The 21,384-nt window shown below is 36.0% G+C and overlaps 1 protein-coding gene across 9 annotated transcripts in view; it reads right to left on the bottom strand.

Annotated features, from left to right (window-relative positions):
- zmiz1a (zinc finger, MIZ-type containing 1a) overlaps positions 1-21,384 on the bottom strand; it is a 166,753-nt gene that overhangs the window by 21,312 nt on the left and 124,057 nt on the right. For 3 of the 9 annotated variants that reach the window (XM_051125690.1, XM_051125688.1, XM_051125689.1), the window contains exons 6-8: positions 19,460-19,573; positions 13,016-13,121; positions 510-545 (exon numbers count right to left, since the gene is read on the bottom strand). In XM_051125690.1, coding sequence (XP_050981647.1) covers positions 510-545; positions 13,016-13,121; positions 19,460-19,573 — 256 coding nt within the window. Of the gene's footprint in view, positions 1-509; positions 546-3,453; positions 3,605-3,719; positions 3,804-3,969; positions 4,095-4,740; positions 4,892-13,015; positions 13,122-19,459; positions 19,574-21,384 lie in introns of those variants that run through there. The other 6 variants (XM_051125693.1, XM_051125692.1, XM_051125695.1 and 3 more) reach the window with 5 other exon arrangements.

Here is a 21,384-nt window from a genome sequence, read left to right as displayed (position 1 = left end):
ATTCGGCTAAAATGGAAATGAATGACTGCGATGAAACAGAGAAGAACTGACATACAACACAGAGCAGCCCTAGAAGTGAGTGACATACGGATGAAGGCTTTGTTTTGAACAAAAAATACCACAAAATGGGACGTCATTCCTGCTCAATGAGCTGCACAGTCCGGAAAAAAGCTGAAAACCTGCGCCGTAAACCTACGGAGTGCCTTCGCAAAAGATGACGGGAGAAAATCCCGGGACAATCTGAGATGACAGTGCAGCCCATGCGTCTGTGAAACAGGTATGGATGCTCAGTCAGAAGCCAATGACCCCCCGCATACACACCCCGCAACAAAGGAAGCACATCAAAAGCGTCTGCGTCACCGTGATTCATCTCCTGTGACTGCGTACGGATGAATAAAAAAAAACAAAAAAAAACAGAATGAATGCCCAGGGTGACGATGAAGAGAGAGAGAGAGCTCTCCACTAGATGTGTTTCACAAGCCAAACAATGCTAGAACACAGAAGAGTACCTGTGTCACTCTGACATCTCCTGCAGGTGGTGGTTTCTGTAGGGTTCAAATTCAACATTTTACTCAAGGGGGCAAAGAAATATTAAGACAAGATAGTATCAGTAAGCAGAGTTGACATCATCAATGGGTGAACTGATGTCCTGGTTGAATTGATGGGACTTAACGAGGTTCTTAACCCTGGTTCTGCTCCGGTCTGCTGTGCGAAACACTGACTTCTCATCTCAGAAGAGCAAGTGATCTAAAAATCAATGCATTTGCTGAAATATTCCAGGTGCTTGCACATTTGTCAGATATTTCAAGCTAAGCAACTCAAATGTAATCTTAGAATCTTGGTCTAACACAGTATTATTATAAAAAAAAAAAAAACCTAATGATGCATTTAAAAGTAACATGGCATGTTAGATGGCATTCCAACATCTACAAATCTAAATATGTCCAAAAATACACCACAGAATCTCTCATGACGCATCATTTAAATTACAGTTGGACAAATGTGCATAAATCTCGATGACGCTTCTTATGACTAACACATTTGTCTCTGTATGAGGAAACATCTAAATATCAAATTAGTCATATTAACAAGCATATCGCTCTCAACCGTTAATATATTTTTTCTATAGGCTATGACTACCCTGTATTACTAATGGAAATTCTCTCTAGGACTTCATAACAGATCTTTATGACAAGATAATTCATGCAGTGATGGTTAAAACTGAGATGTAATGATTATTCATATCTTTATTCACATCATTGACTGTGTATTTCTAACTTAACAACAGAATCATTTAAAATGACTGTTTCCTATTTTAAAATGTAATTTATTCCTGTGATGGCAAAGCTGAATTTTCAGCATCATTACTGCAGTATTCAGTGTCACATGATTCTTCAGAAATCATTGTAATATGATAATTTGGTGCTCAAGAAACCTTTATTACTAATCACAGTTGAAAATTGCCTATTATCACAGTCTGCTTAATATCTTGTGGAAACCATTACACATTTTTTTCAGGATTCTCTCTCAGGTCAAAAGTGCAGCAATTATTTGAAACAGAAATCTTTTGTAACATTATAAACATCTTTACTATTGCTTTTAATCAAATTAATGCATGAGTATTCAAAAAATAAAAAAATCTTACTGACTCCACACTTTTGAATTGTGGTGCATACAATGCTTATGGAATTACTACAAATATATCAAATTAAATAGATTAGGGGCCGGCTGCATAAAAGGTTAAGACTAGTTTTAAAAGTTAGTCATATAATGTTTTGCTTTAAGACTGGTCAAAATTGTAAAATTCTTAAATTAGTCTAAGTAGAATCCAAAGTCTGATTACCCCTTAGTTAACTGCTAGTTGGTCAAACTAGTTTTTAAGACACTATCTTAACATAGCAAAGTTTATGCAACTGGTTCCACCTTACAGTGATTTTATCTATAAACATAAATAACTATAAACATAAATTGGTGACAACAGTAATAAAATACAAGGCATTTTTTCTTACAATATTTACAATTATGAATATTATTAATAATTAATTACTAGACTGCTGTAGACAGTTTACAGCCAAGCAGTGTAGCAGCTTAGTACTTTGTAAAATGCAGATAAACGCTTTCTACATTACTGTTTTTGACCACCGCTCATCTAATCAGAATTTAAAATCCAAACTATCCCATCAAAAAACTTCAACAGTAATCAGACAGTTTATAGTTTGTTTCATTTGTTAACACAGCCTACTTCTTGACATGTTTGCCTTACATCCACTTTGTATCTAAGGGCAACGCTAAGTGTTTGCACTGGGGAAATGCCACTTTATCAGGGTCTGTGGAAAATTCATGAAATGCATTTGCTAGTCTACTTTTTGCAGTTAAACAGCAGCTAAAGTCCTAAAGCTTTAAAATATAACCTATGATGTATGTTTTCTGCTATTTATCTATTGCGACCTAAACAACTTACTGTAAATGCAGCAATACACAACACGTTTAAGTCTGTTTTACTTTGATAAATTGAGTAATTATTCATTGTATACCTTAGATAATCAACATGCAAATACTGCCTTTAAAAAATACACTTAAAAAAAAAAAAACACAAAAATCCATAGAGGTGTCTTACTGACTTATCCTCAAGAGAAACTAGCGTAGCTAGTGTAAAACATCAGTACGGCAATGCGTTGGTATAACGTTTGCATGTTTATTTAAAGTAAATCCAGCAAACACAAAACGACACATGGGTAAAGAACACCGAGCTATTAAAAGCTCCTCACCACTGAGGAGGAAGTTTCACACATGAACAGCAGGATCCTCATTACAGCAAACTGCTGTTTATTTCCCCATCAGCATGTACTCAGAGGCCGAGAGCTTTAACAAAACTTCACAGGAACCTGTAGACTCCGCTCGAGCAGTATATTATCCTTACGACGCTTTAACTGCCGCCCTGTAGCAGTTACAAGAAACAACTACTTACTATAAATATCTAGGGATTATGCCTAGACTGCTGTAGAAACACAAGAGATGAAGCCAGCTTTCTAAATATACAAAAAGCAGGGGCAGAGCCCTCACACATCACAGAATTTCCCACGTTCATTCCCTCACAAATCAGCCCATCAAACAGAACCTCAAATGCAATGTGAAAAACCTCTCCCCCATCCAATGATTTACAGCCCCGTAAAGAGCAAACACACACACACAGTAGCCGGCACGGTGGAAGAGACTCTCCGTGTAACCGGCTGGAGCCACGCTGTCGCCAGGCTCACGTCAACCCGCTAAAGGACTGACAAAAACACTGCGCCCCAAGTAGGTCAGCTCTCCTCCTGGAGATAATCAAACCCACTTTGACCCTCTACGTGTGAGCGTTTGAGTGGGAGAGAGGGAACTAGGTCAAACGCAGACTCGATCATGTGCAGGACGCATACACCTGCCCGCATGCACTCCGACCATCACGTGACTTACCAACGCTCGAGATCTGGCTCTCATCGCAGTCTTCTCATTGCACAGAGAAAATGGGATTTCACCAGCAGGCAAAGACGAACCCGTGAGAAATCTACGAGCTTTTCTGTCTATCTCGGTCTGATTGTCTGGGGCTCTCTCTCTGTTTTCCCTCTCTTCGCCTGTCCAGCGACTGCACAATGCACATCAATTATTCAGCGGCGGTCTCTGGGTTTCCAGTGCAAAGCCAATCACAGATGGAGTTCTGTGCTAATGGGCTCCTGCTATACCTGGCTTCTCTGCTCCAAGACGTAGCCCACGGGGAATCAGGTTAAGCTCTTCGAAAACTTCAGACACACACACATACAGAATGACAAGCCTGTAAAGTGTCTGCAGTGCAAAACCACAAAATGAACAGGAAGCACCGTTGTGTTTCAAAAGGGTTAAAAAAAAAAGAAGCAAGAGACAGAGAAAGAGAGGGACGTGGGGGCAGGGAAAGAGAAGAGAGACAGAGGAAGAAAAAGCAGCAAACGTCCTCACCTCAGATGTATGCTGTTGTCCACATGCCTAAAACCCTCATTCATTAGTAACATCACTCACACACACACACGCATGCACACACACACACACGCACACACACACATCCATGCAATGCGACGGCCACTTTGCCAGAGGGCGGAAGGGGGGGGGGGGGGGGAAGCATGGGCGGCTCACATTTCAAACTTGCAAAGAGGGGGCGGGGCCTAACGCGGCAGACGGGCTGTATCTTGGCCCGTGACCAAATCATCCGGAGGAAGACTGAGAACAAACAACACGCTCGGATCAATTGGGTTAAAGCTGCGTTCGCAGCCCCGCGATTACTGCTATCAAAGCGGGTGATTCCCGTTCATTGGTGAGCTAATCACATGACACTGATGTATAAATCCATCAGCCCGCGCACGCTAATTAAGCCGGGGGCCGGTGGGCGGCCCTCCTGAGTGTCGTGCGAGGGTGAAATTAATGGAAACTGTGTTAGCTTTTAACGCTAAGTGCCTAACTTGACACTTGCTAACACTGTTAATTACACACATCCAAAAGTGTTGAATATCAGAAAGAGATCCAGCACTTCCCCGAGCTGTCAATAGCGTGCGTCCATTAATGAATTAATACATAGCTGTTCTTCAGCCCTTGAATTAGCGTTGCCTAATCTGCTAGTAAAAACGCTGTATCAACAGCAGGATTTTTCTTGACGCTGCAGAAAAAAAGCACTGTGACATCAAATTAGCAATGATTCATTAAAAGCGCCAATGTACCGCAGCCACAAAGACTTACTATGTAGCACGAAGCATCAAGACCTCAGCGCGCACGCCGTCTCCCTGGCCGGCATTGAAGCGCCGCGTGTGACAGATACCTTTAATATCAAGCTACGAGCAGGATGAAATAACTCAGAGAAAATGAGAGATGTCAAGGCTACGGGCTACATGAAAAAGGAGGTGAAGAGCCAAAGCTGGCTCAAACAGGAACTTGAGCTTCCTTTAACTTTTACTGCAAAGCAGTGAGTCATAACCCTCCACCAACACAAACACATCACTCCACTCATTCTCTGCAGCTCTCAACTTCAGAACTTTACAAATGAGCAATCTTATAAATAACCTGATGTTTTTGATACAAAAACCTAACTTAGTGAGGCATAATTAGAAGCTACAATGAAAAAATCTGCTTGTTTCTGTAAGAACAAAAAGTCTAGATCTGGAGCATCTAAAAGTAACTGAACTGTTGCTGAATGATTACATCAGATGAAAAGAGACGAATGGCTTGAAAAACTAATTTCCAAAATTAACTTTTTGTCTCACTTGAAAATGATAGAGGGCAAAGGGCCTCCTCGAAATATTGGATGAGAAGAACATTTGCAGTGCAAAAATAAAACAATGCCAATATTGCAAAATATAACATTATAAATCTGTATAAAATCACTAGTTTTAAATAGAAACATTATTAGATATAGAAGCGACACCAGCAGGTTCCTCTCACCTCCCCTTAAGCCATTAAGTTTTAACAGACTCCCTAAAGTGTACGTTGAGTTTGGTGGGTGGGTGGGCGGGTGGGGGGGGTAATTGAGTATGAAGGGGGGAATGTCTTGTGAGAGGAGGGTATGACTGGTTGTAAATCCCGCCTCTTGGGTTCGTGCGCATTCCGTGTTCGCAAATTGGTTAGAATGAAGAATTTAATGGGGTTAATGGAAAGACTAATGTAAAAAAAAATTAAACAACTCACACATTTAGATATAACCACTTTGTTACGTCAAAATAAGACTTGAAATGGCATGAAAACATCATCTGTGGGAGTTTTTAGTGAGTAATCAGCTTGGTGAAATTTAAAGTAAATGTCTATGTCTGTGAACAATATTTACCGAGCTTTGATGACTGATGATCTAAAAAATTCTAAAATAGTTCAAAGTTAACTATTACAAATAATAGGTGCACGTTAAGTTCACGTTACTGCCTTGACTTATTATTTTGTAATAAATGTAAAATGCTTAAAAATAGTACTTTGAGGAGATTCATATTTGACTTTAATAATTTGAATATTAATTACACTGGTAATGTAAAAACATAAAATAATTGTTTTTTTTTTCTTTTTCTGATAGTGTAAGTAATGTTTGTTTAACAAAGAAAACATGACTGGGACGAATTTCCTAGAGCCGCAAAACGATTAGTCGCGATTAATCGATTCAAAATAAAAGTTTGTGTTTACATACACTATGTTTACATACACTGTGTATATTTATTATGTATATACAAATACACACATATATATGAATATATTTAAAATATATATTTATATGTAAACACTTCTATATAATTTATATTATATATAAATATAAATATTTTACATATAAATCTAACATATTTTTGTGTGTATTTATATTAGTGCTGTGCAACAATTAATCACGATAAATCGCATACTGTGTATATTTATCATGTATATATAAATACACACACATGCATGGATGTATTAAGAAAAAAAGTTGTTTATATATTAAATATATTTATATATAATATTAATTATGTCAATAAAAATGTATACATGTAAATATTTTCAAAATATATACTGTATGTGTGTGTATTTATATATACATAAATATACACAGTATACACACATATATTAAGTAGGATTAATCACATTTAATCGCATACAAAAAAGTTTGAGTTTGCCTAATATGTGTGTGTACTGCGTGTAATTATGTATATATACACACAAATGTATATATTTAAGGAAAATATTTATGTACAAAATATTTATATATAATACAAATTCTATAAAAATTATAACAAATACATATACTTGTAAATATTGCTTAAATATATACATGAATGCGCTTGTATTTATATATACATAATTACACACAATACACACACAAATATTAGGCAAACTTAAAATTTTATTTTGTATGCAATTAATCGTTCGACAGCCCTAAAAACTTCAGCTCTAGAATTTCCATTTGATTAAAAAACAACAACTTTATATTTTATGTATGTTTATGTATGTTTAACAAATAACTAGCTAATCAGCAAAGTCAATATTTATTCACATTTTTTGCTTAGCAATTGTTAATTCTGACACCGTAAGCAAGCGTTCATAGACAGTAAATGTGACTGTGACCTACTAATGATCTTCACTTTGATGTTTGATGTTTGATGTTGATCTTCACAGTGAACGTCTGATGTGCATATATGAAGTGAGAACTGTATGCAGATAGACGTAGGCAGGGTTTGCGGTATATCAAACCAACGGGGAGGTCCCCGGGCTTGAGTTTCTTGTGTATTTGCACTCGTGTCTTCTCTGTAAACCATGTGTGTACATGACATGTGAATTACTGCTGGGTGCTGGAAAGCGATCCGTCACCCTCGACATGGCGGATTGGTTGCTCTCCTGACGTGCCTTCCAGCTGGGCTGATTTACAAGCTGCTGACAGACTTCCTATGTAGAGCAGGAACATTCCTCACCGTTGCGTTGAGAGATCCGTTTCACCCCACAGTGTGGCCATTGGCCAACTTCATACTTTAGCCAATCCGCTGCTCAGAGAACAGCCGTGTGCCAACTTTACTTTGACATGCAACTGCGTCAAACAATTTGATCTCTAAATTACAAAAAAAAAAAAAATCAACAAACAGGGCCAAAAACTTGAAGATGGTGAAAGACCTCTCACTAAAATGCAATTAAATGTGGGCACCATCGTTCAATAAGGGTTGTTGAGTGCATAAACTTGTTTTAGTCGCTAATGAATGAAAATATTAATCATTTATCAATTATAACAATCAATAAGCAACATAAAAACCGTTAGCGTGCAATTATGGAATTCTTGTAAACACCGGATAAAGATTTTAGAGGGAAAAACAAAGCATTGTTTAAATTCCTGTACTTAATGTCTTTTGCGGTTTGTGCCAAATCCGCTCAATAACAGACTTTAAAAACAGTTGAATTGAGACACACCTTGCAATTATCTTGTCGCAACATCTCACTCTGAACAATGCCACTCTATCTCTGCTCCTGTATGCAGGCACACACGTGATTTGGGAAGTTGAGTTTTTTTTTTTTTTTTTCAGGAAAATGTTAAAATAATAGCAGGCTTTCCATGCGAGTGAGAAACATGTCCTAATAGACAAACACATTAGCTGTCAATCTCTCAACTAACCTGCTGTCGATTAAATATCAGCGTGACACATACAGAGGGACGAACTTGATTTTGATCTAAGTGAGGAGACTGTTGTGACTGACAGGATATTGTTGTAATACTGTCAAAAGCAATTGTGCTGCTGCGTATAATTAACATATGCTGCATAAAAGCATCTCAGACGAGGTATTTAGCGTTTCTTGCTACAGACACAACTGTGTGCTCTAAAGAGGGAGATTTTAGACTTAATAATTATCTTATTGCACTGGCAGTGGGGTGCCAAACAAAGCCTAGTTAAAAAGTCTGTCAGAAGCATGTAAGCAGAGACGATCAGACTCAGTAAGAGCGCGCACACACGCACACGCACACAAACAGATGCAAACACACCGTGGACAGATAATTCCCATAATCACAGATTAATACTGCCGGATAATCCTGCTGACAGAGAGGTCAGCACTCACAAACCAGCACGCACCGACAGACTAGATTTCATCTACACGAACACAACCCATCTCTGACACATTCCTGAAGATCAGATGGTGATAATGCACAACGCGCTTCCATCACTGATTATATCTTTTTTTTTGTCAATGAACTGTAAAAAGCACTTTTTCAGTCAGTACGTTTGGATAATTTTCCAGTGTAAACATATAATCATCCTAAAAATCTATGTAAAAAAATAATTGAAATAAAAATGAATAAGCCATTTTTCTATAATAACGATTATAATTATAGTAATAATAAAAACAATAGTAAATAAATAAATAATTGTATATTATCATTTGTTATTATTATTATTATTACTACTAATACTATTATAACTATTACTATTAGTCTTACACAAAGAACTATTAATATATAAATTTATATTTAAATCTAATGGTAAGTGTATTATTTATTTATAGCATTAATAATAATAATTTAGTAAATAAATAAGTAAACAAAATATATACCATTCATAACCATATCAATAATAAAGTAAATAAGTAAATAAAATATATAATAGTATATTGTTGTTGTTATTATTATTATTATTATTATTAGTCTTACATATAGAATTATTGTTTTCACATTTATTTTTTTTCCAACATTTTCTATTTTTTCTGTTTTTTTTTTAAATAATTTTTTAACAGTATAAATTAATATATTAAATATCATGTTTAAACTTAAACTTAATAAATTATTATTAAATATATTATTTATAGCATTAATAATAATAATAATAATAATAATTAATCTTATATAACAGTTTTCACATTTTCTATTTTTAAATTGTTTTATATTATTTAATGAATCTATATAATTTATTATTTAAACATGTTATTTACAAAATTAATATTAATACTTAATGAGACAGTATGTTTTAATTACTTCCAAATATGAACATATAATCATATATAAAAAACAATAAATAAATAATGTAAATAAAAATGAATATGCTACTTTTCTACAATAATAATAATAATAATAATAATAATAATAATAATAATAAGTAAATAAAAAATATAGCATTACAGATGATAATAATAACAACAATACAGTAAATAAAATATATAATAGTATATTATTATTATTATTATTATTATTATTAGTCTCACATATAGAGTTGATGTTTTTCACATTTAATTTGTCACATTTTCAATTTTTTTTCCTGATTTTTTTTTTGTACAGTATAAATTAATTTAATATATAATTTTAAACTTAATTCTAATTCTAAATGTATTTATTACCTTTTGGAATTAATAATAATAAAATTCTTACATACAACATTTTTCACATTTTCAATTTTTTCCCTATGTCAAGTTTATGATGTATAAATTAATGTTTTATATTAATTCAGTTAATTCATATATAATTTATTATTTATACGTTATTTACAAAATTAATATTAATACTTAATAAAAAAAAGTATTTTTTAACGGTTTTGAAATTTTATCAGATTATCAGATTCATATTTTTTTTGTAACTAAAAAAACGAAATATATTGATAAGATTTGTTTCACATTGTCAGTAAATGTGTGCTCATCAACTCACCAAAAAAAAAACACCACACTTTAAGCTATCTAATGCAGTACAAGTATGTTAGATTTGCCCATTTCACATAAAAAACAAACAAAGGAACCCAACTGACCATTTTATAGCGCTATAACTTCAAATGTAACATTAACAAGAGCTCAAAGCATAAATATATGAATAACTTTACTATATCTAACAAGACATCTTCTGGCGTTTCTCCATTACAGGTACTTAACATTCTTTTACGAGAGGCAAATAAAAGTGTAATTCTAAGTGGAGGTGGATGACTTTTGGCCATCCTTACAGCCAAGTGTCAGCTGCATTGTATATCATGGAGACAGCAAAACATGACGGATTCATCCTGCAGCCGGTGACTGCCTCTCCACGGCCTCCTGATTGCGCATTGATCGTGTAATGTGGGAGTGTCTCGCTTCTCTCTGGCTCTGAGCGCGCCAGACACACTGAACTCCGGTGTGTGGTGTCGGGTGGCCGCCCCTCTGTCGCCATCCTGCCTGTCACTGGCTTTTCGCTGGGGCTGCACTTTCTCGACAAATCCCTGACCTGACGTGCATATCTCTTCTCTCTCTTTTTCCCCTTTCGCTCTTTTGGTGTGTGTTTACGTGATGGATGTAGACAGATAAAGAGAGAAAGAGTGTGTGGCATCAAGGAGGACAGAAAACGAGAGGGACGGAGGATGGGTTTATGAGACTGAGCCCTGCCACTGTCGTCTGCGTGTCTGGGGCGGCAGACGCCCTTATGATAGAGGTAAGATGGATGCCCCCATGATGCACTGAGAGAGAGGAAGTCTGAGTCATATCTGCTTCCAGCCATTTCTTTATCACCCGCTGTTATGAATGCAACTACTGGTATAAACTCTGCTTGATTTGAAATGTTGAAGATATCACTGAAAAGGAGAAATATTTCCGCTATCAAACAACAAACCACGTGAGTGTTACTACCAGCGTACTGCCGCTATCACAGCTGTTTACTGCAAAAATACTTTTAATAATCAATATTTTTGTCTTGTTTTCAAGAAAAATTTCCAACATCCTTAAAACATATACATACTTATATATATATATATATATATATATATATAAAATCATAAACAATAAATATATAAAAATACAATAACATATATACTTAAATTTTAAATAATGTTATTGTTATTGCTAATTACTAATTATTGTTTTGTTAACTAAAAAGCAAAATAAAAAAGTTAAAAAAAAAAAAATTAAACAAAAATAAAAAAATAAATATATAAAATACAATAAAATAAATATATTTTAAATAATGTTCTTGTTAATTAATAATAATCATTGTTTTGTTCACTGAAAAAAAATGAAACAAAAAAAAACGTATTAAATGAAGCACGCAAGTAAAAAAAGAGAAATATTGTCTTTATTAATCAGTATTTTTGTCTTGTTTTCGAGTAAAAATATCCAACGTCCTTAAAAAAGGTAAATTAAAAAGTAAAACAATAAAATATGAATATAAATTAACAATAAATATAAAAATACAATAAATACTTACATTTTAAATAATGTTACTGATTGTGAATTGTGAATTTTTTTTTTATAAAATAAGCAAAATAAAATAAAATACGATAAAATAAATAAAACAATTTAAATGAAAAACTTAAACTTGAGAAATGTTGTCTTTATTAATCAGAATTTTTGCCTTGTTTTTTTAGTAAAAATTTCCAACATCCTTAAAACAAATTCAATTATTGGGAGTAAGTAAATTAAAAAGTATATATAAAAAATGTATATAGCTAATTATTAATAATTGTTTTGGTAACTGAAAAAATAAAATAAAATAATACATTAAATGAAAAACTAAGAGAAATGCTGTCTTTATTGTCTTGTATTTGTCTTGTTTTCGAGTAAAAATTTCTGAAGTAAATTAAAAAGTTAAAAAAAAGAATACAAATTAACAATAAATATATAAAAATACAATAAAATAAATACTTACATTTTAAATAATGTTTTTTATTGCTAATGATTAATAATCACTGTTTTGTTAAGTGAAAAATAAAATAAAATAAAATAAAATAAAATCAAAACATTAAATGAAAAACTTAAAAAAAAAAAATAATTCTAACTACTAAAATGACAAACTGAAATGAAAATTGACATTAAAAAAGACACATAAGCACATACTAAAACTGAAATAAAAACTGAAAACATGAAAATTAAAGCTATTTCAGTAAATACTGCAACAGTATATAAATAATACTAAAATACTACTATTTTCCAGTATAAGTAGGACAAAAATATTAATTAAGAAAATAATTTTTGCAGTAATCTAAAAAACAGGAATGTTTCTGGAAGGCCCAAGGTGTCTCACAGTAACCACGGTTCAAATGGACAGTTTATCTTCATTCTCAACAGCGAGCCGTGTCAGGCCTTTCTCAAATGAAGTACACTCACACACCTCAACCCCGACGTTTGCCGGCCATCTATCTCTGTTTGGCTGATGCCCGTCCGCAATTCACTTTGACAAATGTACAAGAACAGGACACTCAGCTTTGGCTGAGAAGGTCAGGATTTCAAACAGAGCTGATTACAAAGCGATGCTGCTCTGCTGATGGATGATTGTTGGAAAGTGAACTCTGGCGGCTTATCAATGAATTATTCGGGGGTGTTTCTGGCACGTCGAGGGCTCCGCGTGTAAAATCGGCAGGAAAAGACAACCTCTGCAAGTCGAATCGCCTCATGACGTCTCGAGGAGATGAGTGAGTGTCGGACAAAGGAAAGTGAAAGGATGCTAATGCATGGCCGTGCGCTGCGATTGCATAATGCCGCAATTAAAAGATTTCCTGTCACATCGCTAAATGAGAAATGTGTTACAGGCAGAGCGTCTGTAGCTATGATGAGTGAGAAGAAACATCGCAATGAGAGGAGCGGTTCTCACCTGCCGACTTAGGGGTGAACTTGTCGCGGTTCGCCGCGCACACGGCCAGGAGCCGATAGCCAAGGTCCAAGTCGAAACCCTGCTGCGCTGCCACCCGACTTACAACCTGCGGAAAGAGACCGTGTGAGGGTTAAAACGGGTCTTTGTGTCCTCATGCGGTTCATCTGCATGTGTGTGTCCATTATTTGCATTCACAAGAGAGGTGCAAACAGAGTTCTCCGCTAAAAGACTGAAGAAAAATCAAGCTGAAATGTTCTAAACACACTCTTTAGCATTAAGGCTATTGAATTTTTCAATAGACTACATGAGCTATGTGCAATTAAGCTTCCTTGAAATTCTACCCCAGACTCCCATGAGAGAGGCGAGAACCAGCGGTATACTCGCATCACCCGACTACCGCCCCCTCCTCTTCCTTGTACACCAAATATCTCTCCAAAAACTACTCATAAAAGAGCAATTTCCCTTTTTTAGCGCAATCATATCAAATATTTATATATGTGCATGAATAATGTATTCAAAGATAAAACAGCCACCTCCACTGATGCAGAATAGTGTTAAGGCTGTGTTGATATTTGCAGGGCGCGACTGATGAGCTTTCCCCAGAGATCCGTGTGACTGGTGCGCAGACGTCTGTGTTTGTTCTCTGAATACCCTGATCCGCAGAGACCACAGCCCGCACTTGGCCCCTTGAACTCGCAACTCCAGCTTCTTTCAAAGCATCTTGTGATCTTTCGCGGAACAATTCAAAAGCGTGTAAATAAAACCCTAAAGCCACATGTAAGACAGAGGCGGTAGGTGACAATGCTACCGCACACAATACATAACTGTGGCTTCACCTGTGGAATCTTATAAAGGGACTGCTCACCCAAAAATGCCATTTGATCTCCCTCATATTGTTCCAAAACTGCATGACTTACTACTTTTTGTCACAGAACACAAAAAGAGAAGCCAGAATGTCCAAGCTGCTCTTTTCCATTCAATGAAATTCAATGGTGACCAAGTTGCAATCAAACTTCTATCAAAAAAAAAAAAGTGCCATAACAGTAATCCATATGGACATTGGGGCTATAGTCTAAGAGAGCAAAACCTAAAGGGATGGTTTACACAAAAATAAAAATTACCCCATGATTTACTCACCTTCACGCTATGCCTACATCTTACACCATACGGATATTTTTCTTAAAAAGGCATTGTTTTGCTTCAGAAGGCCTTTATTAACCCCCAGGAGCCGTGTGGAGCACTTTCTACGCTGAATGGACGTGCAATTGGACTATTCAATTGTAACACCCATTCACGGCCATTATAAAGCTTGAAAGAGCCAGGATATTTTTAATATAACTCTGATTGTATTCATCTGGAAGAATAAAGTCATTTACATCTAAAATGGCTTGAGGGTGAGTAAATTATGGGGTAATTTACATAGGGCCCTGTGAAATCTGTTTTATTTTTTCCCCAATTCTGTTTTTTCCAATTAAATCTGGAATCCGTTATTTTCTGTTTTAATTTTTTCTAAATTCTGTTTAAATGGTTAAAGTAAATTTGATTAATTAAAAAGCATGTCTAATTAGCTGAAATCATGAAACTTAGACCATTTAACAGCTATTTATTAAAAGTTAAAAAAAAAAAAATAATAACTTAAGGCCCTATGAAATATGTTTAACTTTTTCTTAAAATTAGTTTGATTTAATAATAATGATTTATGTAATAATCAAAAGCATTTCTAAATATTATATATATATATATATATATATTAAGATTTACTGTGTTTTCTGGTAAATAACTTTTATGGCACATACTCCTTAAAAATAATGTATACTAGTATAATACATAGTCATATATTCCTGTCACAGTTTCTTCAAGTTAAACTTATATGATATGGTGATAGTTTTTCTCAAAAGAAACTGTAAAATGCTCATGAAGTGACTGTCAGTATCTCAGAAAACACCAGTATATGTGTAGTAATTCACACAGAGTCACACAGAACATGCAGGATTCATTTTTAAATATTTTTTTGCGGCTTAATATTCACAGTCAATATCTCATTTTGATTTAAGTGTACTCAACTACTTTTGATTTATTCATCAAAATCTGGCAAATTCCGTCATATTCAGCGTTATATAGTAAATTCCATTTTTATAACTGGAATCTGCGATTCCGTCTACATTTTCCACATTGCGGAAATCATAGTGCCCTATTTTAATGTTTGGGTGAACTACCCCTTTAAATCATTATTCAGCCCCTGGTGACCATTCACTTTCATTATATGAAAAATAGCAGCTGCCAAACATCTCATTTTATATTCCACAAAAGTACATCACAAAGAAAGACAAATTATTTTTGGTAACCTATCCCATTAAAATGATACACAGCAGGAACACTTAAATACTTTAGACCAGAAACGTTTACACTGGTTAAAGTGTCTGTTTTTCATTTTAAAGGTATGAGTTTAAATATTGCTCTGAATAACATTCAATTTGAAAGAATTCATTTCGTCTCCCCTTTCACTCTCCATTATTCCATCCATCAAAAAAGACACCACCAATATAAAACGAGAGGCATTCAACCTTTTGTAATATCTGCTGTAAAATCTGAACGAGGCTGCACATGATCTTTAATGACTCATGTATGACACTGCTGCAGCTGTGCGCTGCATTTATCCACTTACTAACCTTCTCAATTCTTAACACCCAGCGCTTGACGTGCAATTTGTGTTCCACATGGGGTGCAAACGTGACTCTTCTTAATCATAAATTGTCATACATCTGCTACCAAGGCCGTGCAACAAAAACCACAAATCAAACCTGCGCTGACAGATTTCTATTCATGATTTAATGGTCAAATAATGGCTTAACGGGATTCTAGAATGGCATCTATGAAACTGAAAATCCAGCCCAGTTTTTGTCCTCCAGTTTTTTGAGATTTTTGGACAGGCAGCGCCTGTGTGCTCTTGCCAAACTTTAATTTCCCTTCTGCAGCTGCACTTGCCAAACGCAGCAGCCAGGCTTGCTGCCATGAGGGCTGGTATAGATTCCACTGCCGTTTAGAAATGCATCCTCTCTTAAGCCTTTTCCACATAATCTCTCTTCTCAGAACGCAGGCCTAAAATATTAAAGTGATTCAACAGAAAAAAATAAAAATAAATAAATCGGAATCACTGAGCAACGCAAATCTCCTCGGTTACAGTTTTGCTAAAAGGCTGAGGACACGCAAACAGTGACTCGCAATCTAATACACAAGAAAAACAATAGCTGTTTATTTCTTTCCAGAGCGAGGCCCATAGCACTGCAGATATGCAGGGCTGACAAGAAAAGACAGTGGAACAGCAGAGAAAGTTGTCATTGCTAAAGCTACTGACAGTTCGGAGATGTCATTTATCATTTGGCTGAGTGCTGATATTGTGCAGCTGGGAGACAATGGAAGAACAGCTCCATATGTAGGTCTGCGGAGAGCAGAGAGCTACCTGCTGCCTGAGGGGAAATGTGTAAGACATGTCCACATCTGTCAGCCAACATTCTTATCTCCCCAGTTCTTTCATCTCTCCACCATCCTCACCGCTACATCCTCACCTGGGGAGAGGAACCTCTCCGCTGCTCTCTGAGGGCACCCGCAATGCATCAGACAAATTAATTACAATATACAGAGCACAAACATACTGCGCATCCTTTCGGAGTGAACACGTGTGGTGTGAAGACGGCGTCTGGGGACACACCGTCATATACACACATGACACAAACTCCAGAGAGAGTGGCTGAACCAAACTCAGACTGTCAGAGCTGTGCAGCAGCAGCACCAAGTTGGTTAGGAATACCTGGAGAAAGCTGTCTGTTAACATTCCCATTCATCTCAAAGGCAGAATCTCGCTGGTGAAGAAACCTCTGCAATGTGTGATGCAGTCAGGTTGTTTTGAGCTAATGCCATGCCAAATATCATGAAAATGCTGATTGGTTAAAGAGATGGTTTACCCAAAAATGAAAATTCTGTCATTAATTACTCACCCTCATGTTGTTTCAAACCCAAAAGCAACACAAATACCATGTTCAAGGCCTAGAAAGGTAGTAAGGACATCGATAAAATAGTCAAGTGGTTCTACCTTAATTTTATGACGCTATGAGAATATGTTTTGTGCGTAAAGAAAACAAAAATCACATCTTATTTCTACCCTTCTGCACCTTGAATGTGTCAGTTGTATTGCTGTCTATGCAATGTCAGAAAGCTCTCGGATTTCATGAAAAATATCTAAATTTGTGTTCTGAACATGAACTAAGGTCTTGAATTTGGGACGACATAAGGGTGAGTATTTAATAAAAGATTTTTCATTTTTGGGTGAACTTTCCCTTTAATGATGCTACGCACGGACACAGAAACCCTCAACAGTCCCAAACCTTTTTATTAGTGACTATCCTGAGTTGTGACAAATCTACATGTACACTACCAGTTATATTATATAATTAAGATCTTTTAATGTATCTGAAAGAAGTCTCTTATGCTCACAAAGACTGCATTTGTACAATTAGAAACAGTAAATTTAAAATAACTTTTCTATTTTAAAATGTAATTTATACCTCTGATGGCGACGCTGAATTTTTTAGCAGCCATTACTCCAGTCTTTGGTGTGTCACATGATCCTTCAGAAAACATTCTAATACTCTGATTTGGTGCTTTAGAAACATTTCTTCTTATTACAGTGCTGAAAAGAGTTCTTACTTCTAAAAAGCATAAGAGATTTCCTCCAAAAAAAAAAAAAAAAAAAATCTTAATTATTCCAGACCTGTAATGTACATTCATCATTAAAAATTGAAAAAAAAGCTATAAAGGGATTCAATCAATAACTTAATGGGAGTTTAAGTATGGGTTTTAAAGGTTTAGGAGCAGTATTTAAAGAATTATTACATTATTGTTGGGAAAAAGTTGTCATTTAGTTCCAAAACGATTAGCTCAAGATTAATTTAAAATTACGCCCGAAATGAGGCACTATTATATACTATGCACTCTAGTATAAAGTGTCTAGTATAATTTTGTCATCCATTGAAAACACTGAAATACAGCCCTTTTCACACACTTTCTTTTTTGTTTTTTTTTGGTTAAGTGCGTGCATCAACAGGGTATTTAAAATACACTTTTTTGGGAACTTTCAGTATAACCACATTTCTTACACTATTTATACTACAGTTTTGTAGGCATAAACATCTTAGGGCGATGTTTCACAAACTTTTGACCTTAAGGTCACCCATTTGTCCAAGATGATATTCAGAGGTCTTCGTATCTAAACTTATATTTACCTCCAGTACGTCTGTTAAAAATAAAAATAAATATACTCAAAAATATGATGTGAGTTTAATGTTTAGTATTAATTTCATTATTTTAAAGCTTACTGTGGCCCTTCTGTGGTGCCCTGGTTAAAAATCACCAATGTAGGATATATGATGAAAGCTTTTTTTTTTAAAAAAAAAACAAATTTCAGCAAAGATACCTGATGCCAAGTCTAGCTAGAACAACCATATTCTGAGAGCTTCCCAGTAAATCAATATCTGAGGAATTCAGATCACAGAGTGGGAGTGGGGCTGAAATAAGTCCAGTGGAAATCAATGGGAAATGTCTGTACACCCACGAAAACCACCTGGAATGGAGACCTGAATCAGACTGAAGGTGCTAAACACTGGCAATATGCCATGATCAATGACTGTCATGGAGAATGCGGGGCGAGTGACCTACACTCTTAAAAATAAAGGTGCTTCACGATGCCATAGAAGAACGTTTTTTGTCTAAATGGTTCCATAAAGAACCTTTAACATCTGAAGAACCTTTCTGTTTCACAAAAGGTTCTTTGCGGCGAAAGAAGGTTCTTCAGATTATAAAAAAGTAAGAAAGGGATGGTTCTTTAAAGAACCTTTGACTGAATAGTTCTTTGTGGAACCAAAAATGGTTCTTCTGTGGCATCACTGTGAAGAATCTTTTAAAGCACTTTTATTTTTAAGTGTGTACTGTATGTTTAGCATCACTACCTTCACCAAACAGAACTAAATGTGAAAAAAATTCAGCCTACTAATAGTTTAATCATACCTGACTCTGTATGGTGCAGGGTTGCCAGGTTTTCACAACAAAACCCACCCATTTGCTACTTTTTTAAAGGGGTTCCCCTGGTAAAATTAGCATTCCAGGGGCTAAATATTACGTTTTTTGAAAAACAACCCGCAGCAACATTGTTAAAGTAGCCCAATTCTGCTGAAAAACCACAGACTTGGCAACACTGGTATGGTGAGACAGAAGAAGGTATTTTAAGCTAAAAAAAAAATAAAACCCAGTCTCTGGCAGAGGTTATAGAAGGGGAATAAAAGAAACAGAGATCGGTGGGTGGGAAGAGGGACACGTGAAGCGTGACTGTTGCTTTAACCTTCGTCACTGGCCCCTGACATGAGGACAAGACTTGAGCAGCTGCTGACTTACCGTCAAGCATCCCATAAGGCTTTGCTCAAAGGGCCGCTGGAAGGCTCGTGGGTCTCCGCACCAGTCCAGCAGCTCCGTGGCCGCTGTTTGGAAATTGGCCGGATTCTGTAAGTGCTGTTCGAAGAGAAGAAATCACAAATATTACATTAAAATCTAGAGGGAAAAATCAAGTGAACACTTAACCACATGTAAAAAATTAAAAGTTATCACTGAAAAACATTATTTTGAAAGCATAATTATAATTACTTAAACCGTGACAAGATAAATATCACATAAATATCATAATATTCGACACTAAAACTTCACATGCAGGAATTCAAGATAAGCATCAGTATGTTCATCCACCTAGGAAAGTAATTTTACTAAAATGATGATTTGGAAAACACTCTTAAAGAGATGGAAAATGGAAATGCTCTCATCTAGTACTCAACCTGCTGTCATTCCAAACTTGCACAATGGAAGTCAATGTGACCAAAAATTTAAATCTTTTACGTTCCACAGAACAACATGAGGGCAAGTAAATAAGTACTGATTAAACTATCTTTCATTTTTTAAATTAAAATATGAGCTTATTAAAACTTTAATATATCATAAAATTAAAATTAATTTTGCAACAACTATTACTTATGAATAAACTCATATTAAAACTGCATTTAAAAACTCTGAAACCTGTTATTTTTTAATGCTGAGGGACATGTCAAAATTATTTTATGGAAAAAAAAAAAAAAAAGATATTCTATTCTAGCATATTTCTTTAAAAAGACAGAAGCACTTGAAAACCTTCTGAAAAATATATAAAGAATAAAAAAAGAGCATGTGAACCAAAAGAAATAAGCACTTAACTGATTCAGATTTTTTTCTGCATCATTTACGACTAATATTTGACAAGGGGTGGTATTTTAAGTTTAAAGTGGATATCGTTTTCAGTTGGCCAAGTGCTCCAACTCCTCCTGCCCTTAGACTCGGTGCATCTGCACAGCCCTGCAAGAACCCAGCCGGTAACCCAAGGCCTCCTGGTCTGAACGCAGCTGTGCATTCTGGGACAGATCCACCCTCCTGACAAAGAGCTCAGTGTGCTTCAAGGCCTCCTCGCACACCGCAGTACGTCCTAATCCAGACTCTTCATCATCTTTTGTCCACTAAGATGTAATAGATCTGCACCTCTGAAAGCAATAGTCAAGCAGGGCCGGCCAATAAGGCGAGCACAAGAGGGGGGGGCTTTGTGGCAGAATTGAATGAGAAGAGGCTTATTCTCTTTTCCCTACGATTTTTTTTTATTTATTGAGCGGCGAGGTTGTTTATCCTCCCCTCAGGACCGCCCTCCCCCCCACCCAAACTCTCCAGCGACCGGTGGCGCACAAGACATGACAAGAAATTTAAACAAACGAGCAATCTGTACACCCTCTTCAGAGCCTTTGCACGTTTAATGCTCCGGCGCTGTTTGGGCACTCTGAGGAGGAGACTGTGCACTTTGAAGACCATTATACTCCGACGGACACCTCCTCTTCCCCGGCTCGCAGCGAGGAAGCGGCATTGTCTTCCGAGGGCGGCAGAGGTCGCCATTTGAATGAGCGGCTTTGGTGTGTGTGTGTTGACAAAGAGCTCATCTGACAAAGAGCCAATGTCTACTGCCGCAGAACCCCGCTGAGTAAATCCTGCACAGCATAAGGGATATGCGGGTAGAAAATGTTCCCCCTCTCGCCGCAAAAAGCTGGTGGAAAAGAATCTCCATTTTAAGGGAGGCAATTCTTTGTTTAAGCGGACATTCTGGTGTCTGGCTCTGACCGCACGATTATTAGAAAAGAGAGGAGGGGATGGAAAGCTCGCTGTTGTGATGGTGGGCACTCAGAGCCGTGTGTCAGCAATGAAGGGTTTTTGGCAGGATCACAACACAGGTGTTAACGCAACAGCAGCCAAATCTCAGC

The sequence above is a fragment of the Labeo rohita genome, chromosome 13 (assembly GCF_022985175.1).
Source record: "Labeo rohita strain BAU-BD-2019 chromosome 13, IGBB_LRoh.1.0, whole genome shotgun sequence".
Lineage (NCBI taxonomy): Eukaryota > Metazoa > Chordata > Actinopteri > Cypriniformes > Cyprinidae > Labeo > Labeo rohita.
The sequence above is the reverse complement of the archived record's forward strand: the minus strand, read 5'-3'. Positions and strand labels throughout refer to the sequence as shown.